Source organism: Neophocaena asiaeorientalis, unplaced genomic scaffold (assembly GCF_003031525.2).
Source record: "Neophocaena asiaeorientalis asiaeorientalis breed wild unplaced genomic scaffold, Neophocaena_asiaeorientalis_V1.1 scaffold648, whole genome shotgun sequence".
NCBI classification, from domain to species: Eukaryota; Metazoa; Chordata; class Mammalia; order Artiodactyla; family Phocoenidae; genus Neophocaena; species Neophocaena asiaeorientalis.
The window spans coordinates 3,152,579-3,173,479 of record NW_020172781.1 but is presented as its reverse complement, the minus strand read 5'-3'; the positions used below and the strand labels follow the sequence as shown (position 1 = coordinate 3,173,479).

The 20,901-nt window shown below is 46.4% G+C and overlaps 2 protein-coding genes across 2 annotated transcripts in view; one reads left to right on the top strand and one right to left on the bottom strand.

Annotated features, from left to right (window-relative positions):
* ALDH2 (aldehyde dehydrogenase 2 family member) overlaps positions 1–19,655 on the top strand; it is a 29,052-nt gene extending 9,397 nt beyond the window's left edge. The window contains exons 2-13 of the mRNA XM_024741493.1: positions 447–551; positions 2,690–2,830; positions 3,966–4,045; positions 6,192–6,303; positions 6,810–6,938; positions 7,375–7,488; positions 9,893–9,995; positions 10,599–10,783; positions 13,164–13,328; positions 15,167–15,324; positions 16,894–17,008; positions 19,208–19,655. Of these exons, the coding sequence (XP_024597261.1) occupies positions 447–551; positions 2,690–2,830; positions 3,966–4,045; positions 6,192–6,303; positions 6,810–6,938; positions 7,375–7,488; positions 9,893–9,995; positions 10,599–10,783; positions 13,164–13,328; positions 15,167–15,324; positions 16,894–17,008; positions 19,208–19,240 (1,440 nt within the window). The 3' untranslated portion in view covers positions 19,241–19,655. The remainder of the gene's footprint in view (positions 1–446; positions 552–2,689; positions 2,831–3,965; positions 4,046–6,191; positions 6,304–6,809; positions 6,939–7,374; positions 7,489–9,892; positions 9,996–10,598; positions 10,784–13,163; positions 13,329–15,166; positions 15,325–16,893; positions 17,009–19,207) is intronic.
* The window catches only part of TMEM116 (transmembrane protein 116), a 181,871-nt gene continuing 174,306 nt past the window's right edge, over positions 13,337–20,901 (bottom strand). The window contains exon 12 of the mRNA XM_024741500.1: positions 13,337–14,360. The gene's annotated coding sequence lies outside the window, so the exon portion shown is untranslated. The remainder of the gene's footprint in view (positions 14,361–20,901) is intronic.

Below are 20,901 nucleotides of genomic sequence, written 5' to 3'. Positions count from 1 at the left end.
TGGTGCCAGACATATGAGTGAAGAAAGTATCTTGCACCTGCAGCCCCAGGTGCCCTCGCTCTGCAACCACATGACCAAGCCCTGCCCAGCTGAGCCTAATCAATGGACACAACTGTGAGAGATAATAATAAAGCATTTTAAGCTACCAACTGTTGAGATGATGTTACACAGCAGTATATACAGATTACTGATAAGAAAGGAACATAGTCTTCATTTCTCAGGTCAAAGAAACCAGGGCATTGAAAGGTCAAATGACTTACCCACAGTACTTGGCAGAGTGGGTGCTCCAGCTTGAATTGTCTCCAAGGCCTGTGCTTCTAACTTCTAGGCCACATCCCTCTGAAGCTAATTCCTATTTGTTCTTTCTGATTTTTTTTTTTAACATGGCTGGTGGTCAGTATCAGGTTGAGAGCTGATCCTGAGGACTTTCTTCCTTCTCATTGTAGATCTTCATAAACAACGAGTGGCATGATTCTGTCAGCAAGAAAACTTTCCCCACCATCAATCCATCCACTGGGGATGTCATCTGTCACGTAGCTGAAGGGGACAAGGTGAGATATGGTAACTTAACTTCAGGGCAGGGCTGAGTGGGTTGGGGGTGCACAAGGACGGTTTCATTCTCTAACATGTTTTTTTATGGTTGAAACTGTGTGTATTACTTTCATAACTAAAAATGCCAATTAAACTTTTTGAGTTAAGTGAAACCACAGAAACTCTTCCTTGCAGGTAAAAGTGCTAGATTGTACCCGGGTTCAGGAATTCATACAGTTGTGCAAAGAAGATGTGGCACACAAATACAATGGAATACTACTCCACCATAAAAAGAAACGAAATTGAGTTATTTGTAATGAGGTGGATGGACTTAAGAGTCTGTCATACAGAGTGAAGTAAGTCAGAGAGAGAAAAACAAATACCGTATGCTAATGCATATATATGGAATCTAAAAGAAAAAAAGGTACTGATGAACCTAGTGGCAGGGCAGGAATAAAGATGTAGACGGACGTAGAGAATGGACTTGAGGACACGGCGGGGAGGGGGAAGCTGGGGCGAAGTAAGAGTAGCATCGACATATATACACTACCAAATGTAAAATAGATAGCTAGCTAGTGGAAAGCAGCAGCATAGCCCAGGGAGATCAGCTCCGTGCTTTGGGACAACCTAGAGGGGTGGGATAGGGAGGGTGGGAGGGAGGCTCGAGAGGGAGAGGATATATGTGTGCATGTGGCTGATTTCACTTTGTTGTGCCACAGAGGCTAGCACAGTCTTGTGAAGCAGGTTATACACCAATAAAGATATATTAAAAATAAAATATAAAAAAATTCATACAGTTGCAGAATTGTAGACTTGGAATTTAATTTGAGAACATCTAATCCGATCTGTCCATTTCAGACCTGGAAGTTGAAGGTCAGAGAAGGGAAGTACAGAGCTAGATGGAAATCTTCTTCAGCAGAATTCAGATCTCCTGAGATCTAGCTATGGTGTCTATAGTATATTTGGATTTGATTATATATACCCATAGTAATGAAAAAACAGTAATACTAATTTTAAAGTTAAAAATTAGACTTTCAGGGGCTCCCCTGGTGGCGCCATGGTTGAGAGTCCGCCTGCCGATGCAGGGGACACGGGTTCGTGCCCCGGTCCGACAAGATCCCACATGCCGTGGAGTGGCTGGGCCCGTGAGCCATGGCTGCTGAGCCTGTGCGTCCGGAGCCTGTGCTCCGCAATGGGAGAGGCCACAACAGTGAGAGGCCCGCGTACCGCAAAAAAAAATATTAAACTTTCAGTAAAAAACATTTCATTTATTAAAATAGAAAAAGCATTAAAAATAATTCAAGAATGCCTCCTGTCCTCTGCTTTAAAACAGTCTTCTATATGTACATTTAAGGCCTTTCTCCCTTTGCTAAAGGAAAGTGTGAATACTTTCCTGGCTCATAGAGTAGTCTAATGGTAAATGTATTTAATATTAATGAAAACTATGCTCCGTACCTCCTGATACACATCTCCCTATATGGAAAATGGTAGCTGTGTTGATTTTATTGCTTTCCCAGGAGAGGGAAGCTGGTTAAACCTGCATTAGTTGCAGACTGCCAGTCGTCTCCGAAGGAATGGTTAATTTCACTGGGCTTGTTTTGAAAGGAAGAGGGGAAAAATGGCCAATTTCTAAGTGCTGATCCCTGAGTGCCTCTCCCTACTTAACTCTTTGGGGGATTTTTTTTTTTTTTTTTTTGTGGTACGCGGGCCTCTCACTGTTGTGGCCTCTCCCGTTGCGGACCACAGGCTCCAGACGTGCAGGGTCAGCAGCCATGGCTCACGGGCGCAGCTGCTCCGCGGCATGTGGGACCTTCCCGGACTGGGGCACGAACCCGTGTCCTCTGCATCGGCAGGTGGACTCTCAACCACTGCGCCACCAGGGAAGCTCCCCTCTGGGGGATTTTGAAATGGAAATCCAGAAATGGAAACCATCAGGATCCTCATTCCCACCATGACTGCTGGGAAGGAGAGAAGCCCAGTCATTTAATTCTGAAGCTGGTCAAACAGAGCCCTTTTGAGGCTGGGAGGAACTGTTTGGGGCAGTTCCCACACAGGCATTGACCGAAGCTCCTGTGGGCACGTTCGGCAGCGGGGCAGGAGGTATTTGGAGGTGGTTATTGCTGAGAAGGCCTGAAGTACCTTGGTGGGTGTTTTCCAGGAAGACGTGGACAGGGCAGTGAAGGCTGCCCGGGCTGCATTCCAGCTGGGCTCGCCCTGGCGCCGCATGGATGCGTCCAAAAGGGGCTGGCTGCTGAACCGCCTGGCTGATCTGATTGAGCGGGACCGGACCTACCTGGCAGTAAGTTCTCCGCCCTCTCCCCTCTCATCCCACATGGCGAATGGATATCCCACGGATAGCCAGGAAAGTGTTGCCTTGCTGACAAGTAACTGGCCAGAATGGCGTAGGCTGGACACCTTTGGGGTACCCTCCTGTACCAACCTGGGAAGCCTCAGTGTTTCCTTTGATGCAGTGGGTTTGGCTAAGAAAGGAGGAGACTCGGGTGGGGAGGGGGCTATGATGGGAAAGCCTTCCTGGAGAGAGACCCCCCAGAGGGATGGACACCTCTCCCAGACCCTCTCTGTGTGGTGGGCCTCCTCCCTGTCTGCAAGAGGCAGAAGAAACCAGGAGGCAATACCCTCTCCTCCCCCAGTCCATACTGCACATAGCAGCCAGAGTGAAGCTTCTAGAAGGCAAATTATACCATGGCACTCTGCTCTTAAGCCTTCCATCACATTCTGTGTCCTTAGGATAAAGCCCTGTTCCCTCAACATAATCTACTAGGCCTTCCTGATCTGGCTCTATCTCCCAACTGTGGCCCTCACACACACAGCTCAACTCACCAGCTTTCCCTCAACTTCTTCGCTGCCAAGCTTTGGGCCTTTGCACATGCTGTTTCCTCTGCCCAGGGTACTCTTCCCTTTGTCACCATTCATACCTTCGCCTTTGCCTTGTTCCTCCTACATATCCTTCAGGTTTTAGCCTAAAGGGTGCTTCTCAGGCTGGAGTTTCTCCAACTGGGTTGGGCACTTTGTAACACTCTTTTAACACTTGTGACTAATTCATGTCATTATTTGCTGGCTTTTTGCTCTTTTTTCTTTTTAACATCCTTATTGGAATATAATTGCTTTACAAAGGCATTTTGTTCTATAAGCTCCATGATCGCCTCTGTATTCCTAGCACCTGGATCCGCCATAGAGTAGAAGCTTGAAAAAAATATAGTGAAATGATTGAATGAGAAGTTGGTGCATCCTTCCTCCCATCCCCCTCCTCTTGCTCCCTGCCATTGAAGAGGCCCAGAAATGCCTCAAAATTTAGCACAAAGGGGCCACCAGCCCTTCTCAGACCATGCTGAGCCTAAATGCTGTTTGTCACCTGATTTACTGATTCATTCCTGTGCCCCTGTGTCCGTGTTGATCTTGTTGTCTTTGCTCAGGCCTTGGAGACCCTGGACAACGGCAAGCCCTACGTCATTTCCTACCTGGTGGATTTGGACATGGTTCTCAAATGTCTCCGGTATGGGCTCAGGCTTCCTGTTCTTTGTTCTGGCCGTGCCAGAGGGGAGGGAGTGTTGCTGGAGGGGTGGAAACAGAATAATGTAAAAGGATCCACAGGAGTTGGAGAAATGTATTCTAGTTAGACTCCATCTCATGGGAATCATCCCTCAATACCAAAACTGTAATTGAGTCATACACGTTTTCTCTTTCAGTTTTGGTAATTTATATGTTAGTTGGAATTTGTCCATTTCTTCTAGGTTATCTAATTTGTTGACTAGAGTTGCACATAATACTCTCTTATAATGATTTTTATCTCGTTTTTACAATGTCCCCACTTCCATTTCTGATTTTAGTTATTTGTGCTTCTCCCTTTTTTTCTTAGTCTGGCTAAAGGTTTGTCAATTTAGTGAATGTTTTCAAAGAACCAGCTTGTGGATTTGTTGATTCTCTGTTGTTTTTCTGTTTTTCATTTCACCTATCTCTGCTCTGATCTTCATTATTTGCTTCCTCTTGCTAGCTTTGGGTTTAGTTTAATCATAAACATTTTAATAACCAAGAAATACAAGATGAGGAATAAGAGCTTTGTCAGAGCCCTTGGGTCATAGGTAACAGGAACTCACTCAGCCTAACTTGGGCAACTGTGGAGAGTGAGGGGTCTGAAATCCAGAAGGCCATTCAGTCTAACTGCTGCCTACTTGCTTCCTTCTTCTCTCGACTACACTGGCCTCTCCTGGGGCCAGTCTGCATGTTGGAACCCGGCTGCTCACACCTGGGCTGGCTGCTGTATGAGTGCTTTCGGCCAGACTAAGCTGCAGTCCCTTAGTCCTCGTGCCAAATTCCTGGAAGGGGGGCCCTGACTGGCTGGCCTTGAGTCTGACCAGATGTGGTTCAGGTGGACAGATCATTGTTCAAATAATGGCTGTTCCTCCGTGACCATGTGGACAGAGGTGGAGGGGAAGAAGCGGTGCCAGAAAAGTATGGGTTGGACAACAAAACTGTAGTTATCCCTCATAACAGGGTTTCTCAACCAGGGCAATTGCGTCTCCCAGGGGACAGTGGCTAATGTCTGGAGACGTTTTTGGTTGTCACAACTGGGAGGGAGGGGTGCTACTGGCATCTAGTGCATAGATGCCAGGGATGCTTTAAAAATCCTGCAGTGCACAGGACAGCCTCCCACAGCAAAGAATTTTCCAGCCCCAAATGGCAGCAGTGCCAAGATAGAGAATGCTCTGCAAGGATGCCCCAGAGGGAGCAGCCTGGTGAACAGCAGGCAGAGCCCCAGGCCTTCCTGTGTTTTAGCAGAGTGCCTCTGTGCCCATTAAATACCTGTTCTGAGGCGTGCAAACACACGTAATACAGACCTGGGAAGACGGGAGCAGCGATGCCTTAATTTGTTCAGATTGGCAACTCCGTGGCTGTTTTTCTCCCTGGCGTCACAAACCTATGTTCACACCCAGGTCAAGTCTGGTCTCAGGCTAACCTCAGCAGACACATTCATTTCAGAAATCTCTCTTTTACACTGCATGTTGCATCTCTCCCCCATCTTCCATTCTTCCTACTTCCCTGAAAATCATCACATACTATAAACACATGACTCTTCTTTTCCCCCCAGCTCTTATTTGCTGTGTTTTTGCCATTTGTGTCCCTATGTGTCTGGATAGTAAGCTTTACAGGGTTGGGACCCAGTCATTGATTTGTTTCTGGTCACTGTTCACTCAGTCTTAGTACGATGCTCTGCACACAGCAAGTGCCAGCTGTTAGATGGGTTTGCACTTTCCCACTAGAGTCGATCCATGGTTCTCAGATGCTAATCTGTGGTACTGGGCTGGTGCGACAGTAACAGTTTAATAAATCTGAATGTTTATTAAAAATACTGATTCCTGGGCATCAGCCCCAGAGTCAGTTGAGTAGGTCAGAAGTGGGTACCTGGAATTTGGTATTTTTTATGAGCACCCCAGGTGATTCTGAGGCTTAGAGGTTAGTTACTGAGAATGAATTATTGTGACCCTAGCAGTTAGTTAAGTCTTTCTGGAAATAAGCCCAGAGCCAGGGCAATAATCAGAAAGACCCAGTTGGACCAGTTTGAGTCTTCTCTTTCTGCCAGAGTTTACAGGGGTCCCTGACAGTCATTGACGGAGTTTGGAATTTTTTTTTTTTTTTTTAAGTTACTATGCAGGCTGGGCTGATAAGTACCACGGAAAAACCATTCCCATCGATGGGGACTACTTCAGCTACACCCGCCATGAACCTGTGGGAGTGTGCGGGCAGATCATCCCGGTGAGTGTTAGACTCATAATAAACAAATGAAGGTTTATCAGGAGTGCTGTGAGAGGCAGCAATCTTGGGCAGGTTCATTGCCAAGGTGGGAGGGTCTGTGGGGTGATGTTGGAAGGCGGCCTGGGCAGTGGTTGAGAACATGGTCTTTAACAAAGCCAACCAGCCCTGCCATGGGTGAACTCTGTGACCTTGGGCAAGTCACTTATCCCCCTAGGACTTGGTTTCCTTATCTGAAAAGTGGAAGTGATAGTAGCTGTCTTAGGGCAGTAGGGAGGATTGAAGGCGATGATGTAGCATGGTGCCTAGTATGGAAAAGCATGAATGCGAGTCACTAATATTATCACCCACCACCTGCCTTGTTTATCTGTCTTAAATCTACAATTGAGTTGTGAGGGGAACACGAGAGGTTCAGAGAACCTGGTGTTGCTTCTGCTCCCTGGCTGCCACTTTCTGCTGCCAGTGCAGCTCTCGGCTGAGATTTCGGGAGTGGCTGTTGTTGATTGCAGTGGAACTTCCCGCTCTTGATGCAAGCATGGAAACTGGGCCCAGCCTTGGCGACTGGAAACGTGGTTGTGATGAAGGTGGCTGAGCAGACTCCACTCACTGCCCTCTATGTGGCCAACTTGATTAAGGAGGTGCGTGGCTTGCGTCCATCTTGACCTCTATATGCCTTTGTAGAGGCTTGCTCTATAGGAGTGCTGATGAGGGGCCCCCGTAGTGGGGACGGGTATTTGTAGAGAAGGGAGTGAACCCCCCTCATCCCTGCTCATCACACTTCACCTGAAGTGACCTGCACCACCTCTCTTCTACATTGGGTTTCATTGCAAGACCCCTCTGAAGGATGAAAACCATTCTAAGTGAGTGCCATGGGGGCAGGGGCAAAGGGCACAGGGAATCCCACAAAACAGGCTCCTTGCTGCACCGTTTGGAATTCCTGAGCAGTACCCGGTAAGACTGCTCACCTGTGTGCTGGGCAGACTGCCGCAGCTTCTGGGAGGGGATGTGTATTCCTCTGTCCAGACCCTTTGGAGCGGGAGAACGACTCGCGGTGTCCCTGGTGTTTGCCTACAGGCCGGCTTTCCTCCTGGCGTGGTCAATATCATACCTGGATTTGGCCCCACAGCTGGGGCCGCCGTTGCCTCTCATGAGGATGTGGACAAAGTGGCCTTCACAGGCTCCACTGAGGTAAGGCATCCTAGGACCTCAAGCTTGTGGTATGTTTGGCTCAAACGCCCCCAGTCCTCAAAGGATGATGCGTTCAAGACTAGCCTCTGAGGGACTTTCCTGGCGGTCAAGTGGTTAGGACTCGGTGCTTTCACTGCTGTGGCCCAGGTTCAGCCCCTGGTTGGGGAACTAAGATCCCGCAAGCCGTGCAGCGCAGCTAAAATAAAGTAAAATAAGATTAGCCTCTGGGTACTGCATGGGGGTCTACCCCAGGACTGCCTTTGAGTAGCTCAAGTGAGGGGCCCCATGTGTGCCAGCAGGGACCATCAGGGTGGAACCCTTTGTGGATTGGTTGACACTCCAGCTGCTGTAGGGGGGTGGCCTGGCATCCCATGTGGGATAAAGAGGCCAGGACTGTCTATGTCTAGACTTTATAAAGCCCAGAGCTGACTGCGTGCCAAAGGTCAAAGCACCTTGGCTGTGTCAGACTCTTTGACTGGCACTGCCCTGGCAATTAAAGAGAGTGGGCTTTAGGGAGACATGAGTTCAAATCCCAGCCTTGTCATTATGACATGAGGCAATTCACTGAGTGTCTTTGGGGGCTCCATTCATTGTGTTTAAAATGAAGATGGCAGTGGGCTTCCCTGGTGGCGCAGTGGTTGAGAGTCCGCCTGCCGATGCAGGGGACACGAGTTCGTGCCCCGGTCTGGGAAGATCCCACATGCTGCGGAGCGGCTAGGCCCGTGAGCCATGGCCGCTGAGCCTGCGTGTCCGGAGCCTGTGCTCCGCAACGGGAGAGGCCACAGCAGTGAGAGGCCTGTGTACTGCAAAAAAAAAAAAAAAAATGAGGATGGCAGTATCTACGCAGTACAGACAGTGGGTGTGGTGTAGTGGGGAAGATAATGCGTTTTGGAGTCAAACTAACTGTTTCAGCAGCACTTACTTAGCTATGCGACCTTAGGCAAGTCAGCCTCCTGAAGCCTCCTTTTCCCCACCTATAAAATAGGGATAATAACTGTGCCCACCTCCCGGGGTTGGCCTGAGTGAGATAAAGCTTATGATGTATTCTGCGAAAGTCTAGCCCAGAGTAAGTGCTCAGTGAGTGAGTGAGTGAATGAATGAATGAGTGAGTGCTGCTCTGTGCCAGGCTCCGGAGAGACAAAGACATATAAGATGCCTGGGGATTCCTTAAACATAATCACCTTGAAAGCAGGGACAAAACTCCTTTTTCCTATCCTTGAATTCTTGGAAGGCTTCATTGCATGACTTTAGAGAAGGCATGCTGAATAGTATAATAAAGGTGATCTTTAAAATGATCCCCGAGGTAAAGATACCTTCAGACATTCAGTCTGTATGCAGAGATGGCGGTTGCGGGAGGGCAGAACTGTGGCCTAGATGACACAGTCCAGGCTCTTTCTTGGCTTAGTCACCACCTAAATTAATGCCTCAAGGGGATGTTGAGAATCTTGCAGATGGGATGGTTTCTTTCTTTCTTTTCAAATTAATTTATTTTTGGCTGTGTTGGGTCTTCGTTGCTGTGCACAGGCTTTCTCTAGTTGCAGCGAGCGGGGGCTACTCTTCGTTGCAGTGCGCGGGCTTCTTATTGCGGTGGCTTCTCCTGTTGCGGAGCACGGGCTCTAGGCGTGGGCTTCACCAGTTGGGGCTCGCGGGCTCTAGGTGCTTGGGCTTCAGTAGTTGTGGCACATGGGCTTAGTTGCTCCGCGGCATGTGGGATCTTCCTGGACCAGGGCTCGTACCCGTGTCCCCTGCATTGGCAGACGGATTCTTAACCACTGCACCACCAGGGAAGTCAGACAGGATGGTTTCTTGACCGCGGTATGTGTGCTCATTCAACAGATAAGCACAGGGGTTCTTTGTGCCAGGCTCTTGGAATATGGAGGTGAGAAGCACCCCATCCTTGCCCTGTGCTAGGAGATACCATTTAAAACACTGTGAGAATGAGGCAGGATAGCAGGTCTGAACTGGTGCTGGATGCAGTTTGCCCAAATGTGAATTCTGACTCCACATTTACTGTGTGACTTTGGGCAAGTGACTTGACCACTCTGAGCTATAGCTCCCACATTTCTATATCAAGGGAAAGAGTCGGCCCTACCTCTGAGGTTGACGTGAGGGTTGAACTTAATGCACACAAAACACTTAGCACAGTGTCTGGTATGTAGGTGGTGCTGAGTGTGTAGAAGCCACATAGCAATGACCCTGCTCGTGTCGTTACTGTCATTGTCATCCTAGGAGCTCAGAGGATGGGGCAGTGATGGTAAGTGAATGGCCAGATTTGGTGAAATTCTCCAGGTCTCTTGTAGTCCAGCTACTCCCTCAGGTTGCGGGGGCTTCTGTTCTGTGTGTCTGAGAACATTTGGTTTTGTTTTCCTCCGCTGAGTTTGTCTCTGTTCCTGCTTCCCTATAGGTTGGCCACCTAATCCAGACTGCTGCGGGGAACAGTAACCTCAAGAGAGTGACCCTGGAGCTAGGAGGAAAGAGTCCCAATATCATCATGTCAGATGCTGACAGTAAGTTTTCAGGGGGGAGGTCTGATATCAACCTTCCGCTAGCTCTGTATTCTGTGGTTCCACTCAGTTCCGCAATCCTCAGCATCCCTCGGATTGGTTTCTGCCCCCAGGGCCTCAGGATGAAAGTAAGACTCCTCAGCATGGCCCTCTGGCCTATACGATGTGGCCTCTCCCCCAGCCTTTCTCCTCTCTGCTCCCTGTAATCCAGCCAGGCTGAGCTACTCACTTGCGCAAGAATGCAGCATGCTTTCAGATTAGACTACTTTTCCTCCATCACATCCTTTTTCCTGGTCCTGCTGAGGTGCTCCCAGATTCATCCTCCTTGAGGGAGTCTTCCCTGATGGCCATAGGCCAGTTGGTTTGGTCCTCCAGCCGCCCTTGGCTCTATTACCACAGTGGGTGATGACCACTGTCCTTCGTGTCTATCTGCCACTTGGTCTCCACACTCAGAGAAGGGAGCGATCGGCCCTGCCTTGTTCCCACACAGAGTCTGGCACCCAGCAGGCATGAACACTGCTGGTAGTGTTAACGGGTTAAGGGTAGCAGCCACTGGGGCCAGGCTGCTCCTTATCCTCTTCTTATGGTTGCCTTCTGCCTCCACAGTGGACTGGGCTGTGGAGCAGGCCCACTTCGCCCTGTTCTTCAACCAGGGCCAGTGCTGCTGTGCAGGCTCCCGGACCTTTGTTCAGGAGGACGTTTACACCGAGTTTGTGGAGCGGAGTGTTGCCCGGGCCAGGTCTCGTGTGGTCGGGAACCCCTTTGACAGCCGGACTGAGCAGGGGCCGCAGGTAAGCCCAGTGGTTGCACGCAGGTCTCGGTGTCCGGAGCCACCGTGGAGAAGCGGAAAGGGCCTTGGACTCTGAATCCGGCAGGCCTGGCTTCAAGTCTCAGCTCTGCCAGGTACCAGCTGTGCGCCCTTGGGAAGCCGCACGCTCTCTCTGAGCCACCATTCTCTCATCCATAAAGCCTGCCCTTCGTAACTCACAGAGTGGCCGTGAAGTGGAAATTAATAATGGAAAGCCCTTTGTAAATTACATACACATAATAAATATGAGGAATGGCTGTGAGAAAGGGAATGCATGTTTCCTGGACCTTGGCCATCCATATAAATGCATCTACCAGAAAGACACACACATACCTGTTGTTAATCGCAGTTACGTCTGGGAGAAGGGCGGAGGGCTGTTGTAGCAGAGGGACTTCATTTCACTTTATACTCTTCTGAGCTGTTTGATTTAAAATTAAAAAAAAATTTTTTTTTTACAGTGAGCATGTATTCATTTTAACTAATAAAAATATAGTCAATAATAATTATAACAAAAGGAAACACAGTGCCTCACCCCACCACATCCTGATCCTTTTTCCAGCATTGGCCTTAGACCCAGCCTGTCTTGGGCTCACTCTCCACAGGGCCCTGTGCTGGCCTCCTCCAGCCTCCTCCTCCCAGGGATGAGGAATCCACAGGGTCAGGGATGCTTCCTCCCACAAATCCCTTGCACGCAGCCCTGAGCCCACTTCTGGGGCCAACAGGGGCCTCTCTGCAGGCTTCATTGTCCTGGGGACGTCTGTGTTCCTTGTGTCTACTCCCCAGGCTCCAGTGCTGGCCAAGGCAGCCTTTTTTTTTTTTAATTAATAAGTTCTATTCTTTTAGAAAAATGAGCAGAAAGTACAGAGTTCCCATATATCCCCTAACCTCCCCATCCCCTAGTTTCTCCTATTATTAATATCTTGCATTGGTGTGATACATTTGTTATAATTTGATGAGCCAATATTGATATATTATTATTAAATGAAGTCCGTAGTTTACATTAGAGTTCACTCCTGGTGTTGTACATTCTGTGGGTTTTGACAGATGAATCAAGACATGTACCCATGATTACAGTGTCACACAGAATAGTTTCAGTGCCCTAAAAATCTCCTGTGCTCCACCAGTTCATTCCTCCCTCCCCCTAACCCTTGAACCACTGATCTTTTTACTGTCTCTATAGTTTTGTCTTTTCCGGAATGTCATATAGTTGGAATCGTATAGTCTGTAGCCTTTTCAGATTAGGCTTCTTCCTCTTTTTCTTTCTTTTCCCCGCAGATTGCCTTCTTTTACTTAGCAATGTACATTTAAGTTTCCTCTATGTCTTTTCGTGACTTGATGGCTCATTACTTTTCATGGCTGAATAATATGCTACTGAGTGGATAGGCCACATTTTCTTGATCCATTCATCAGTTGACAGACCCTGGGGTTGTTTCTACTTTTCAGCTATTGTGAATAGTGCTGCTGTGAATCCCAGCGTCTTTTTTTCTCATTTTTCTTTGTGGTTTGTGGCTATATAATTATTAAGGTAATACAAATTTGTATTAAAAACTTCATAAAAAGGAGTTTAAAGTAAAAAATAAGATCCCCTTGTCCCCTTCATGTCCATTCCTCATAGGTAACCACATACACACAGAGTTACATTTTGGCATGTTTGTTTTAGCAAAAGTAGGGTCATATAATATATTTCATCCTACAAGCTTCCCCCCTCTTTACAGAACATCTTAGGCTGCCATTCTGTGTCTGTCTGTGGACAGGTCTGTTGTTAATGATGCCAACATATGGGTGTGCCATATTAACCAGCTCCTCTACTGATGCATACTTGCGATTGTTTCCACTTCTTGCTTCTGTAAGATGTTCCCCAGTGACTATCCTTGTTCAGGTCCCTTTGTCACATGTAGAATAAATTCCTAGGAGTTAAATAGCTGGGTCAGAGGATATGAACATCTAATTTTTTGTCTGATATTAATAAGCCATTTGCCCGAAGAGCTGTACCAGCTTATAGTCCTTTTTCTTTTTTTTAAATTGAGGTGTAATTGACCTATAATGTTGTATCAGTCCTTCTAATAATGTATGAATATTACAGAGTATGCAACATACCCTTGGTATCAATGTATTTTCTTACTATTTAAAATTTTTAGTAATCTCATACTTGAAAAACAAAAACAGTAGGCTTGATATTCATTTTGATATTCATTTCTTTGAGGGCTAATGAGTTTGGTGGAATCTATTCTTATGTTTTTGGCCTTGCTTATTCATGATCTGGCCCATTTCCCAGTTGGCTTCTTGCCTGTGTGGTTCTAAGCCTGAAGCTGGGAGAGGTATGGCTGTAGCATCTCTGTAACTCTGGGCTCCTTCTCCCTCAGGTGGATGAGACTCAGTTTAAGAAGGTCCTTGGCTACATCAAATCTGGGAAGGAGGAGGGGGCGAAGCTGCTGTGTGGTGGAGGGGCGGCTGCTGACCGTGGCTACTTCATCCAGCCCACCGTGTTTGGAGACGTGCAGGATGGCATGACCATCGCAAAGGAGGAGGTTAGCATGCGTCCAGCGCTCGAGGGAATGTTCCTAGGAGGAGAAGCGGACAGTTCAGTCCAGCATCTTGACCCAGGACCCATCCACTGGCCTTGGGCCAAATCCTGGCTCTATGCATAAGACAAATGATTTGCAATTCACTTCTGATCTTGTGCCTCTCCTCTTCAGTCTCTTATGGCTGCCAATGGTTGGGGAGAACGTCTGAATTCCCCAGCAGAGCCTACAGGTCCTTTGTGTTCTGGTCCCTGCGAGCTGTGAGTTAAAGGAATGACTCTTCCCAGCCCTTCTCATGGCCTTCATGTAAGCAGACACTGGACTAGATCAAAGGGCTTACTTCCCCACATGGCGAGAGTCCCTTGATCTTCTCTCCCCCTTGGCACTGATTACGAACGTAGGGCAGCAACTCCATCTCATTCATTCGTTCATTTCACAAAATTTTTTTTTAACATCTTTATTGGAGTATAATTGCTTTACAATGGTGTGTTAGTTTCTGCTCTATAACAAAGTGAATCAGCTATAGGTATACATATATCCCCATATCCCTTACCACAAGTAATTTTTGAATTCCTACTATGTGCAAGGTGCTCTACAGACACTGGAGATCCAGGGGTATCCGACATGTGTACTCTGCCCTTGTGGATTCAGACTCCCTCCACTTCCCCCAGCAGGATGAAGCCCTTTAGCGGCCCTATGCAGGGAAAACATTATACTGCCACCCCCTTTCATGGATAATTCAAAATAAAATAATATTAAAATGCAAAATCAGGGTAAGAGAGTACAAGAGTTCTGCCTCTTTTCCCATCATGACTACTTTGATGCTATTTTTTTTTTTAATCTTGATGGAAATGGAAAATATCCATTTTCGAGAAGGGCAGGGGCTGCCTTTGCTTTGCTAGTGCCCGAAGTGCAAGATGCCCCGTCTCGCAGTCCTCGCTTCAACCATGATGGGCTCCTGGCAGTCTTCTCTCACCTCCGTCTTGACACTCTCCACCCAGTCCTAGAATCAGTGATTTCTTCAAGAAGTCCTAGTTCCTTTAGTGGAGAATGGGATGTTGTAAGAATGGGTGTTGCGTGTGCCAGTGCCTGGAACTCCATTTCCCTCCTCCCTGCTCCTCATCCTCACTCTGGTTTGGCCAGTTTCTGCTCGTGTGGTGTCACAGCTTGACTATCACCTCTCGAGGCCTTCCCTGATCCCCTGCCTCCCATCACTCAGGCCAGGTAGCTCCTCTGGGCTCCCACCACTTGTCACGGTCACATGCCAATCACTTGATTACATCAGGATCTGTTCCCCGGGGTCTCTCCCCTGATAGGGCTGAGAGCAGCCACACCCCAACCGCAACAAGCATGCCTAGCTCCCATGTTTTGGTTTCTGAAGCCCACTAAAGCCCACTAAAAGGAACCAGGATGCCTTGAAGAAATGGCTTAGAAATAGGGCAGGGAAAGTATAAGATAAACTCAGAACATCTTGAGATCAGAGACCCTGTTTTGTTCATAGCTTTTTCTTCAGCATCTAGTGTGTGCCTTGTTGAATGACTGACTGAAATTCTTTGAAACTAAATTTCCATGTGACCTGTCAGTGCAAGCCCCTACCTCACAGGACTGTTTAGAAATAAGATAAGGTATGTAAGGTCCATGGCACACAGAAGGTAACCAGTCCCCTTAGCTTCCTTCCCTTTGTATTCCAGTGAGTGTGAGAGCTGTCTTCTCCCTCTGGAACTGTTAGGGTGTTTCTGGAGGCTTGCTACCACATCTGGAATCATCTGCTCAGCGCTGTGGAAAGCTGGGTAACAGGTGGTTCCGTGTCTGCCCCACCCACCCATTGTGCTCTCTAACCCCAGATCTTTGGGCCAGTGATGCAGATTCTGAAGTTCAAGACCATAGAGGAAGTCGTTGGGAGAGCCAACAATTCCAAGTACGGGCTGGCCGCAGCTGTCTTCACAAAGGACTTGGACAAGGCCAATTATCTGTCCCAAGCCCTCCAGGCTGGCACCGTGTGGTAAGTGCCTCCCAGCAGCCTCTCGCAACCCAGGTAGTACAGATCCCCAAGCCAGGGTCTTCTGGAATCCACTACTCACATCCCAGAATTGGGGTGCCGGGCTTAGTTCCTCCTGGGTCAGGGTGTGGTATAGCAGATGGGGATGTCCTTCCCCCTCTCCTCCAGATGAAACTTCCCTCCAGTACATATGCCTGTGCAGCTGTCCTTGGGCAAGCAGATGGATGACTGGGGCTCCTTACCAAGCTGTAACAAGAGCAGGAAACCAGAGCTGAGGGCCCACATCTATGTAAACACTGGTCTTAAAAGCTTAGCACCTATGGCACACCCACTAGGATGGCTGTAATTTATTTATTTTTAATTTTTAAAAAAAAATTATTTTATTTTTGGCTGTGTTGGGTCTTCGTTGCTGCACATGGGCTTTTCTCTGGTTGTGGCGAGCGGGGGCTACTCTTCGTTGTGGTGCGCGGGCTTCTCATTGTGGTGGCTTCTCTTGTTGTGAAGCACGGGCTCTAGGCATGTGGGCTTCAGTAGTTGTGGCTCGCGGGCTCTAGAGCGCAGGCTCAGTAGTTGTGGCGCACGGACTTAGCTGCTCCGCGGCATGTGGGATTTTCCTGGATCAGGGCTTGAACCCATGTCTCCTGCACTGGCAGGCAGATTCTTAACCACTGCGCCACCAGGGAAGCTCCGATGGCTGTAATTTAAAAAACAGAAAATACCAGGTGTTGGTTAGGATGTGGAGAAACTGGAACGCTTACACATTGCTGGTGGGAATGTAAAATGTTGCAGCCACTAGAAAAGTCTGGCAGTTCTCAATAAGTTAAACATAGAATTATCATAGGACCCAGCAATTCCACTCCTGGGTACATACCCAAGAGAAAAAAAACATACATCCACACAAAAAAGTGTATCTGAATGTTCATAGATTATTCACAATAGTCAAAAGGTGGAAATAACCTAAATGTCCATCGACTGATGAATGGATACACAAAATGTGGTTTATCTGTGCAGGGGAATATTCAGCCATAAAAAGAACTGAAGTACTGGTAACCTGCTACAACATGGAAAACATAATACTAAATGAAATAAGCCAGACACAGAAGGTCACATATTATATGATTCCATTATATGACATGCCCAGAATAGGCAAATCCATTCTGGAGGGGGGGGGGGATGGGGAGTAACTGCTTATTGGGTATAGGGTTTCTTTCTGGGGTGATAAATGTTCTGGGATTATATAGAGGTAATGGTTGCACAACATTGTGAATATATCATAAAGCACCTTTAAAGTGGGGAGTTTTAAATTCAGTTAAAATTTAATAATTAAAAAAAATTGCCCCAAAAAGCTTAATACCCAATTAGCAAAAATGATTCATTAAAATGGGAAGGATGAGATGACTTATGGCTTTATTTCATGTGGCCTGCTTTTGACTTCTATATACCTAGCTATTAGTAGGGTTCTACCCATCCATTTTTCTCAATAAAATTTTAGAACAATACAGGAGGTCCGAGGGGTATGATGCTTATCCTCCACCCCAAAAGTTACTTCTGAAATCTCATCTTAAATTATAGGGTCAACTGCTATGATGTGTTTGGGGCCCAGTCACCGTTTGGTGGCTACAAGCTGTCTGGGAGCGGCCGGGAGCTGGGAGAGTATGGGCTGCAGGCATACACTGAAGTGAAAACTGTGAGTATGGGCACCTTCTCAGCCCTCTCCCTCGTGCTGGGGTCCATCAGTATTGACTGCTAGTTTCTTGTTTTAAGCCATGGAAGCTACCAAAGAGGGTAAAGACCCAGTCTCTGCTGTGTCTCATGAGGAATAAGTAGGGACTTGATCACCACTATGCCTACACAGTCCTTTGCTGGGCTTTGTTATACACTGAGTTCTGTAAAACCTGAGAGGAGGCAAAGATCCCAGTGGGCTGAAGCAGTGAGGAAAAACTTCTAATAAGAATCAAGCTATGAGGCATTAGATATCAAGGGGCATATCCTTTGCTTCTGCAATCCTGAAGAACTAAGCAGAAATAAAAAGAAAGCTTTACTTCCATAAATAGCCATCACAGCATTCTCCAACAGGGAAAAATCAGATGTAACCTAAATGCCCAATAAATTATGGAATATTAAGTAGCTGTTAAAGTATTTTTGTAGAATATTTGATACGAAAAATGCTTATCTTTTAAAGTAAAAAAGCAGGATACAAAGTGATGTATGCAGTATAAGCTCAACTTTAAAACTGTATATGCCCATATACAGATACTCAGATATCTTTATCAAAGTGAAAAAAGACAGGAAAGAAAGATACTAAGGTAAAAATGATTTTCTGTCTACAATAAATACTAATTATAATTTAACCAGGAAACATACTCACAAATGATATTTTAAGAAAAGAGAAATGGGCACAGGGCAAGCAAACCAGCCTGGGGGTAGGGGGCGGCGATGGGAGCAGGATGAGAAAGGGGGAACAGAGCAAGAAAAGGTAAACAGTGGTCTTCATTCAGTATATACTATATAGTACGAAACTCTAATAAGATACAACCTAAGCTCTCAAGAAGATCACTGGAATAAAGTAAACATGTTTACTTGTTTATTGAAATGTTTCCATTATATACAAGAGGTGAGACCCAGATTTGATATTGACATTGAGATGTCATTAGCCTATAACTGTTCATCAAAACAATAGTTATGGAGGAGATTATTTAGGTATGGAGTGAGGGAGGAGGGAGGCTTAGGACTGAGCCCCAAGGAACTGCAGTATTTAAGGATTGACTGGAGGGCAGTGGAAGAGCCTGAAAAGGAGAGGCTTGAGTTGAGGTGATTTGTGGAGGAATCCAACTGTAAGCTGCGAATGCTGGAGCCCTCAGGAGATGAGATGTTGGGGAGAACTCAAGAAGGCTTTTGAAGAAATGGCAGGACTTGATGGCCTAGGAGGGTTAGAGGATGTGGGTGAAGGGGGCAAAGCTGATTCAGCCCAGCATCCACACTGTGCTTGGTGCTCATGATAAAGAGTCCTGTAAAAAAAAAAAAAAAAAAAAGTCCTGTATTTTGAGCTTTAGGAACTCGAATGATAACACTAACAAAAATAAGGATTTGTGTGTTATCATTCACTAACAAAAATGACTGTTGCATGCTGAAGGTCTCAGAAGTCAAGTTTGCAAGGGGGACTGATGAGAAAATTTCTTTTTATTTTTACTGAAAGTTTACTTTGTGCCAGGATCTGTGCTAGACTGTCTTATGTATGTTACATCATTTAATGCTCACAACAACCCCATGAAAGAGATACTGCTGTTACCCCATTTTACAGATGAGGGAACGAGTCACACAGAGGTGAAGCACTTGCCCAGTAGCGGGGAACGATGGGATTCAACCCCATATCCATCTGAATCTGGAACCTTCCCCCTAACACACTGAGACACCTGTGAGCTTGAGCACATTATCTTTTCCTGGCTCTGATTCTTGTGGAGGAACATATGGATCTCGGTCAGGGTCTCTCAGCCTTGGAACTGTGGACACTTGGGGTTGGATAGTTCTTTGTGGTGGGGCTGTCGTGCAGCGTAGGATGTTGAGCAGCATCCCTGACTTTTGCCCATTCGATGCCTGTAGCAACCCTCCCCCCAACTGTGACAATCAAAAATGTCTCCAGACATTGCCCACTGTTCTCTGGGGGGCACAGCTGCCCCCGGTTGAGAATGACTAGGTCAAGGGGAGGCAGAGTGTGATCTCATGCAGAACACAGCCCTAGCGGTTGCTGGGATTGGCCACTGGCCATCGAGATGTTAGAAGTCAGGAAAGCCCTTCTGTTTATAGCTCAGGCAGCACCCAGCTGAGGGGGCCTGCAGACCAAAGGGAAGCATGAAGATTTAACAGCTTCTCTGCACCCCTCTTACAGGTCACAGTCAAAGTTCCTCAGAAGAACTCATAAAGAACCATGCTGGCTTTACTCATCCAGTGATGGAAAGTTCAAGGAGATAAGCAACAAAACCAAGAAAAATGACTGTTGCATGCTAAAGGTCTCAAAAGAGAAATTCTGCCAGAAAAATCTCTTGGATCAAGAAAGTTCCAGAATTTGAATCAATAAATAGGGTGGGAGTGGGACAAAGGGTATATGGAAAGCCTTTTAAACTGCAACAATACTACTAGCTTTCAGGGTGATCTTTCAAAGATAGATTCAAATATCTCATCCATTCCATCTGAAACACTTCTGTAACTTGCCTTAATGGGGGAAGAAAAAGCCATTGTTTACCACTGTTCCATCTTTGAAGTAGCAACTATAACCTTTCTTTGTATTCTGGACTAAAACTCATTAAAAACAGTGCTGCTCTTCACTTTTTAGGTAACTCTTCCTCCATCTCAACCCAAGGAGATGCTGTCACATAGATATGTTGTCCCCTCTGTGTGTATGTCACATTGTAAACAACTGTCACCCATCCCCTACTGTGGATAAATAGCCTTTGTTTCCTGCACGTAGTTAACAGATGTTTCCGGCCTGCCCATGTGTGGTGGGCCCTGTACAACACACTGAGGACGACACCTACACAAGACTCCCAGCCCCTGCCCTCAGAGAGAGGGAGGTAAACCAGGAAACACACACTTGACACCTAAGGTTGGTTCTCAGTGTTTTAAGTTCAAAAACTTGGTCAGAACAAATGAGACAGATTCCTGCTGGACCAGTTTTGTAAGAGATTAATTTGAAATCCAGATGTCAATTTACTCACTTTAAGTGAGGTCTGTATTTCCAATAGCTGGACCTTTTGAATCTTGTATCAAGAACACTGCCTTACTTTAGTCAAGGGACCTGGCAAATTAGTAATCAGTATTATTAGTAAATTAGCAATCAGAAGATTCCTTAGTGAGCAATGGAATTGGAGCAAAAAGAATTGACTCACAGTAGTAGTTTGTGAGTGATCACATTTGGGTCACAGATTCCTTTAAGAATTTGAGGCAAAGTTTGATCCTTTCCTGAGGAAAAAACACCTGTATAATATTTGCAGACAGTGTCAGGGAGTGATGGAGCTCACTGTTTGACCCCTGGCTTTATTTCACTGAGGCTTATAGGCGATCCCTAGTCCACTAGAGACTAATTGGACTTCTTTGAATAGCACTTCTCAATTTTTGTCATATATGCATATACCTGTACTATCATTTACTTTTTTCTTTAACTTGACTCTTATTTAGATAAAAATTTTGAAAAATCCTTACTGCAATACCTAAAAAAGAATAATAGCATTTAACTGCCATAAATAGAAGACATTATAAAAAAGATGAAACAATGTTACTAAATTTAAAATAATGAAATACAAGTAAAGCTAATCTTTTAGATTTTATATATGTATGTATACAAATTAATCATTCTATAGCTGAAATAAGTGTACCTCATTGAGGAGACAAGGATTTTACGACCAGTCAGCAGTAATGGGATATTCCAGTTGACGGTGCTTCAAGAAATGATTCTGTATTTTAGCTTTGATGATGAGCAGCAGCAACAGTGCCATTACACGTGAACCGAGCAGCAAAGGGCAGAGCTTTGAGCTCACCCCCGTTCTCCCATCTTCTCTGCAGCTTCTTAGGCTTAAGGTGGTGCAC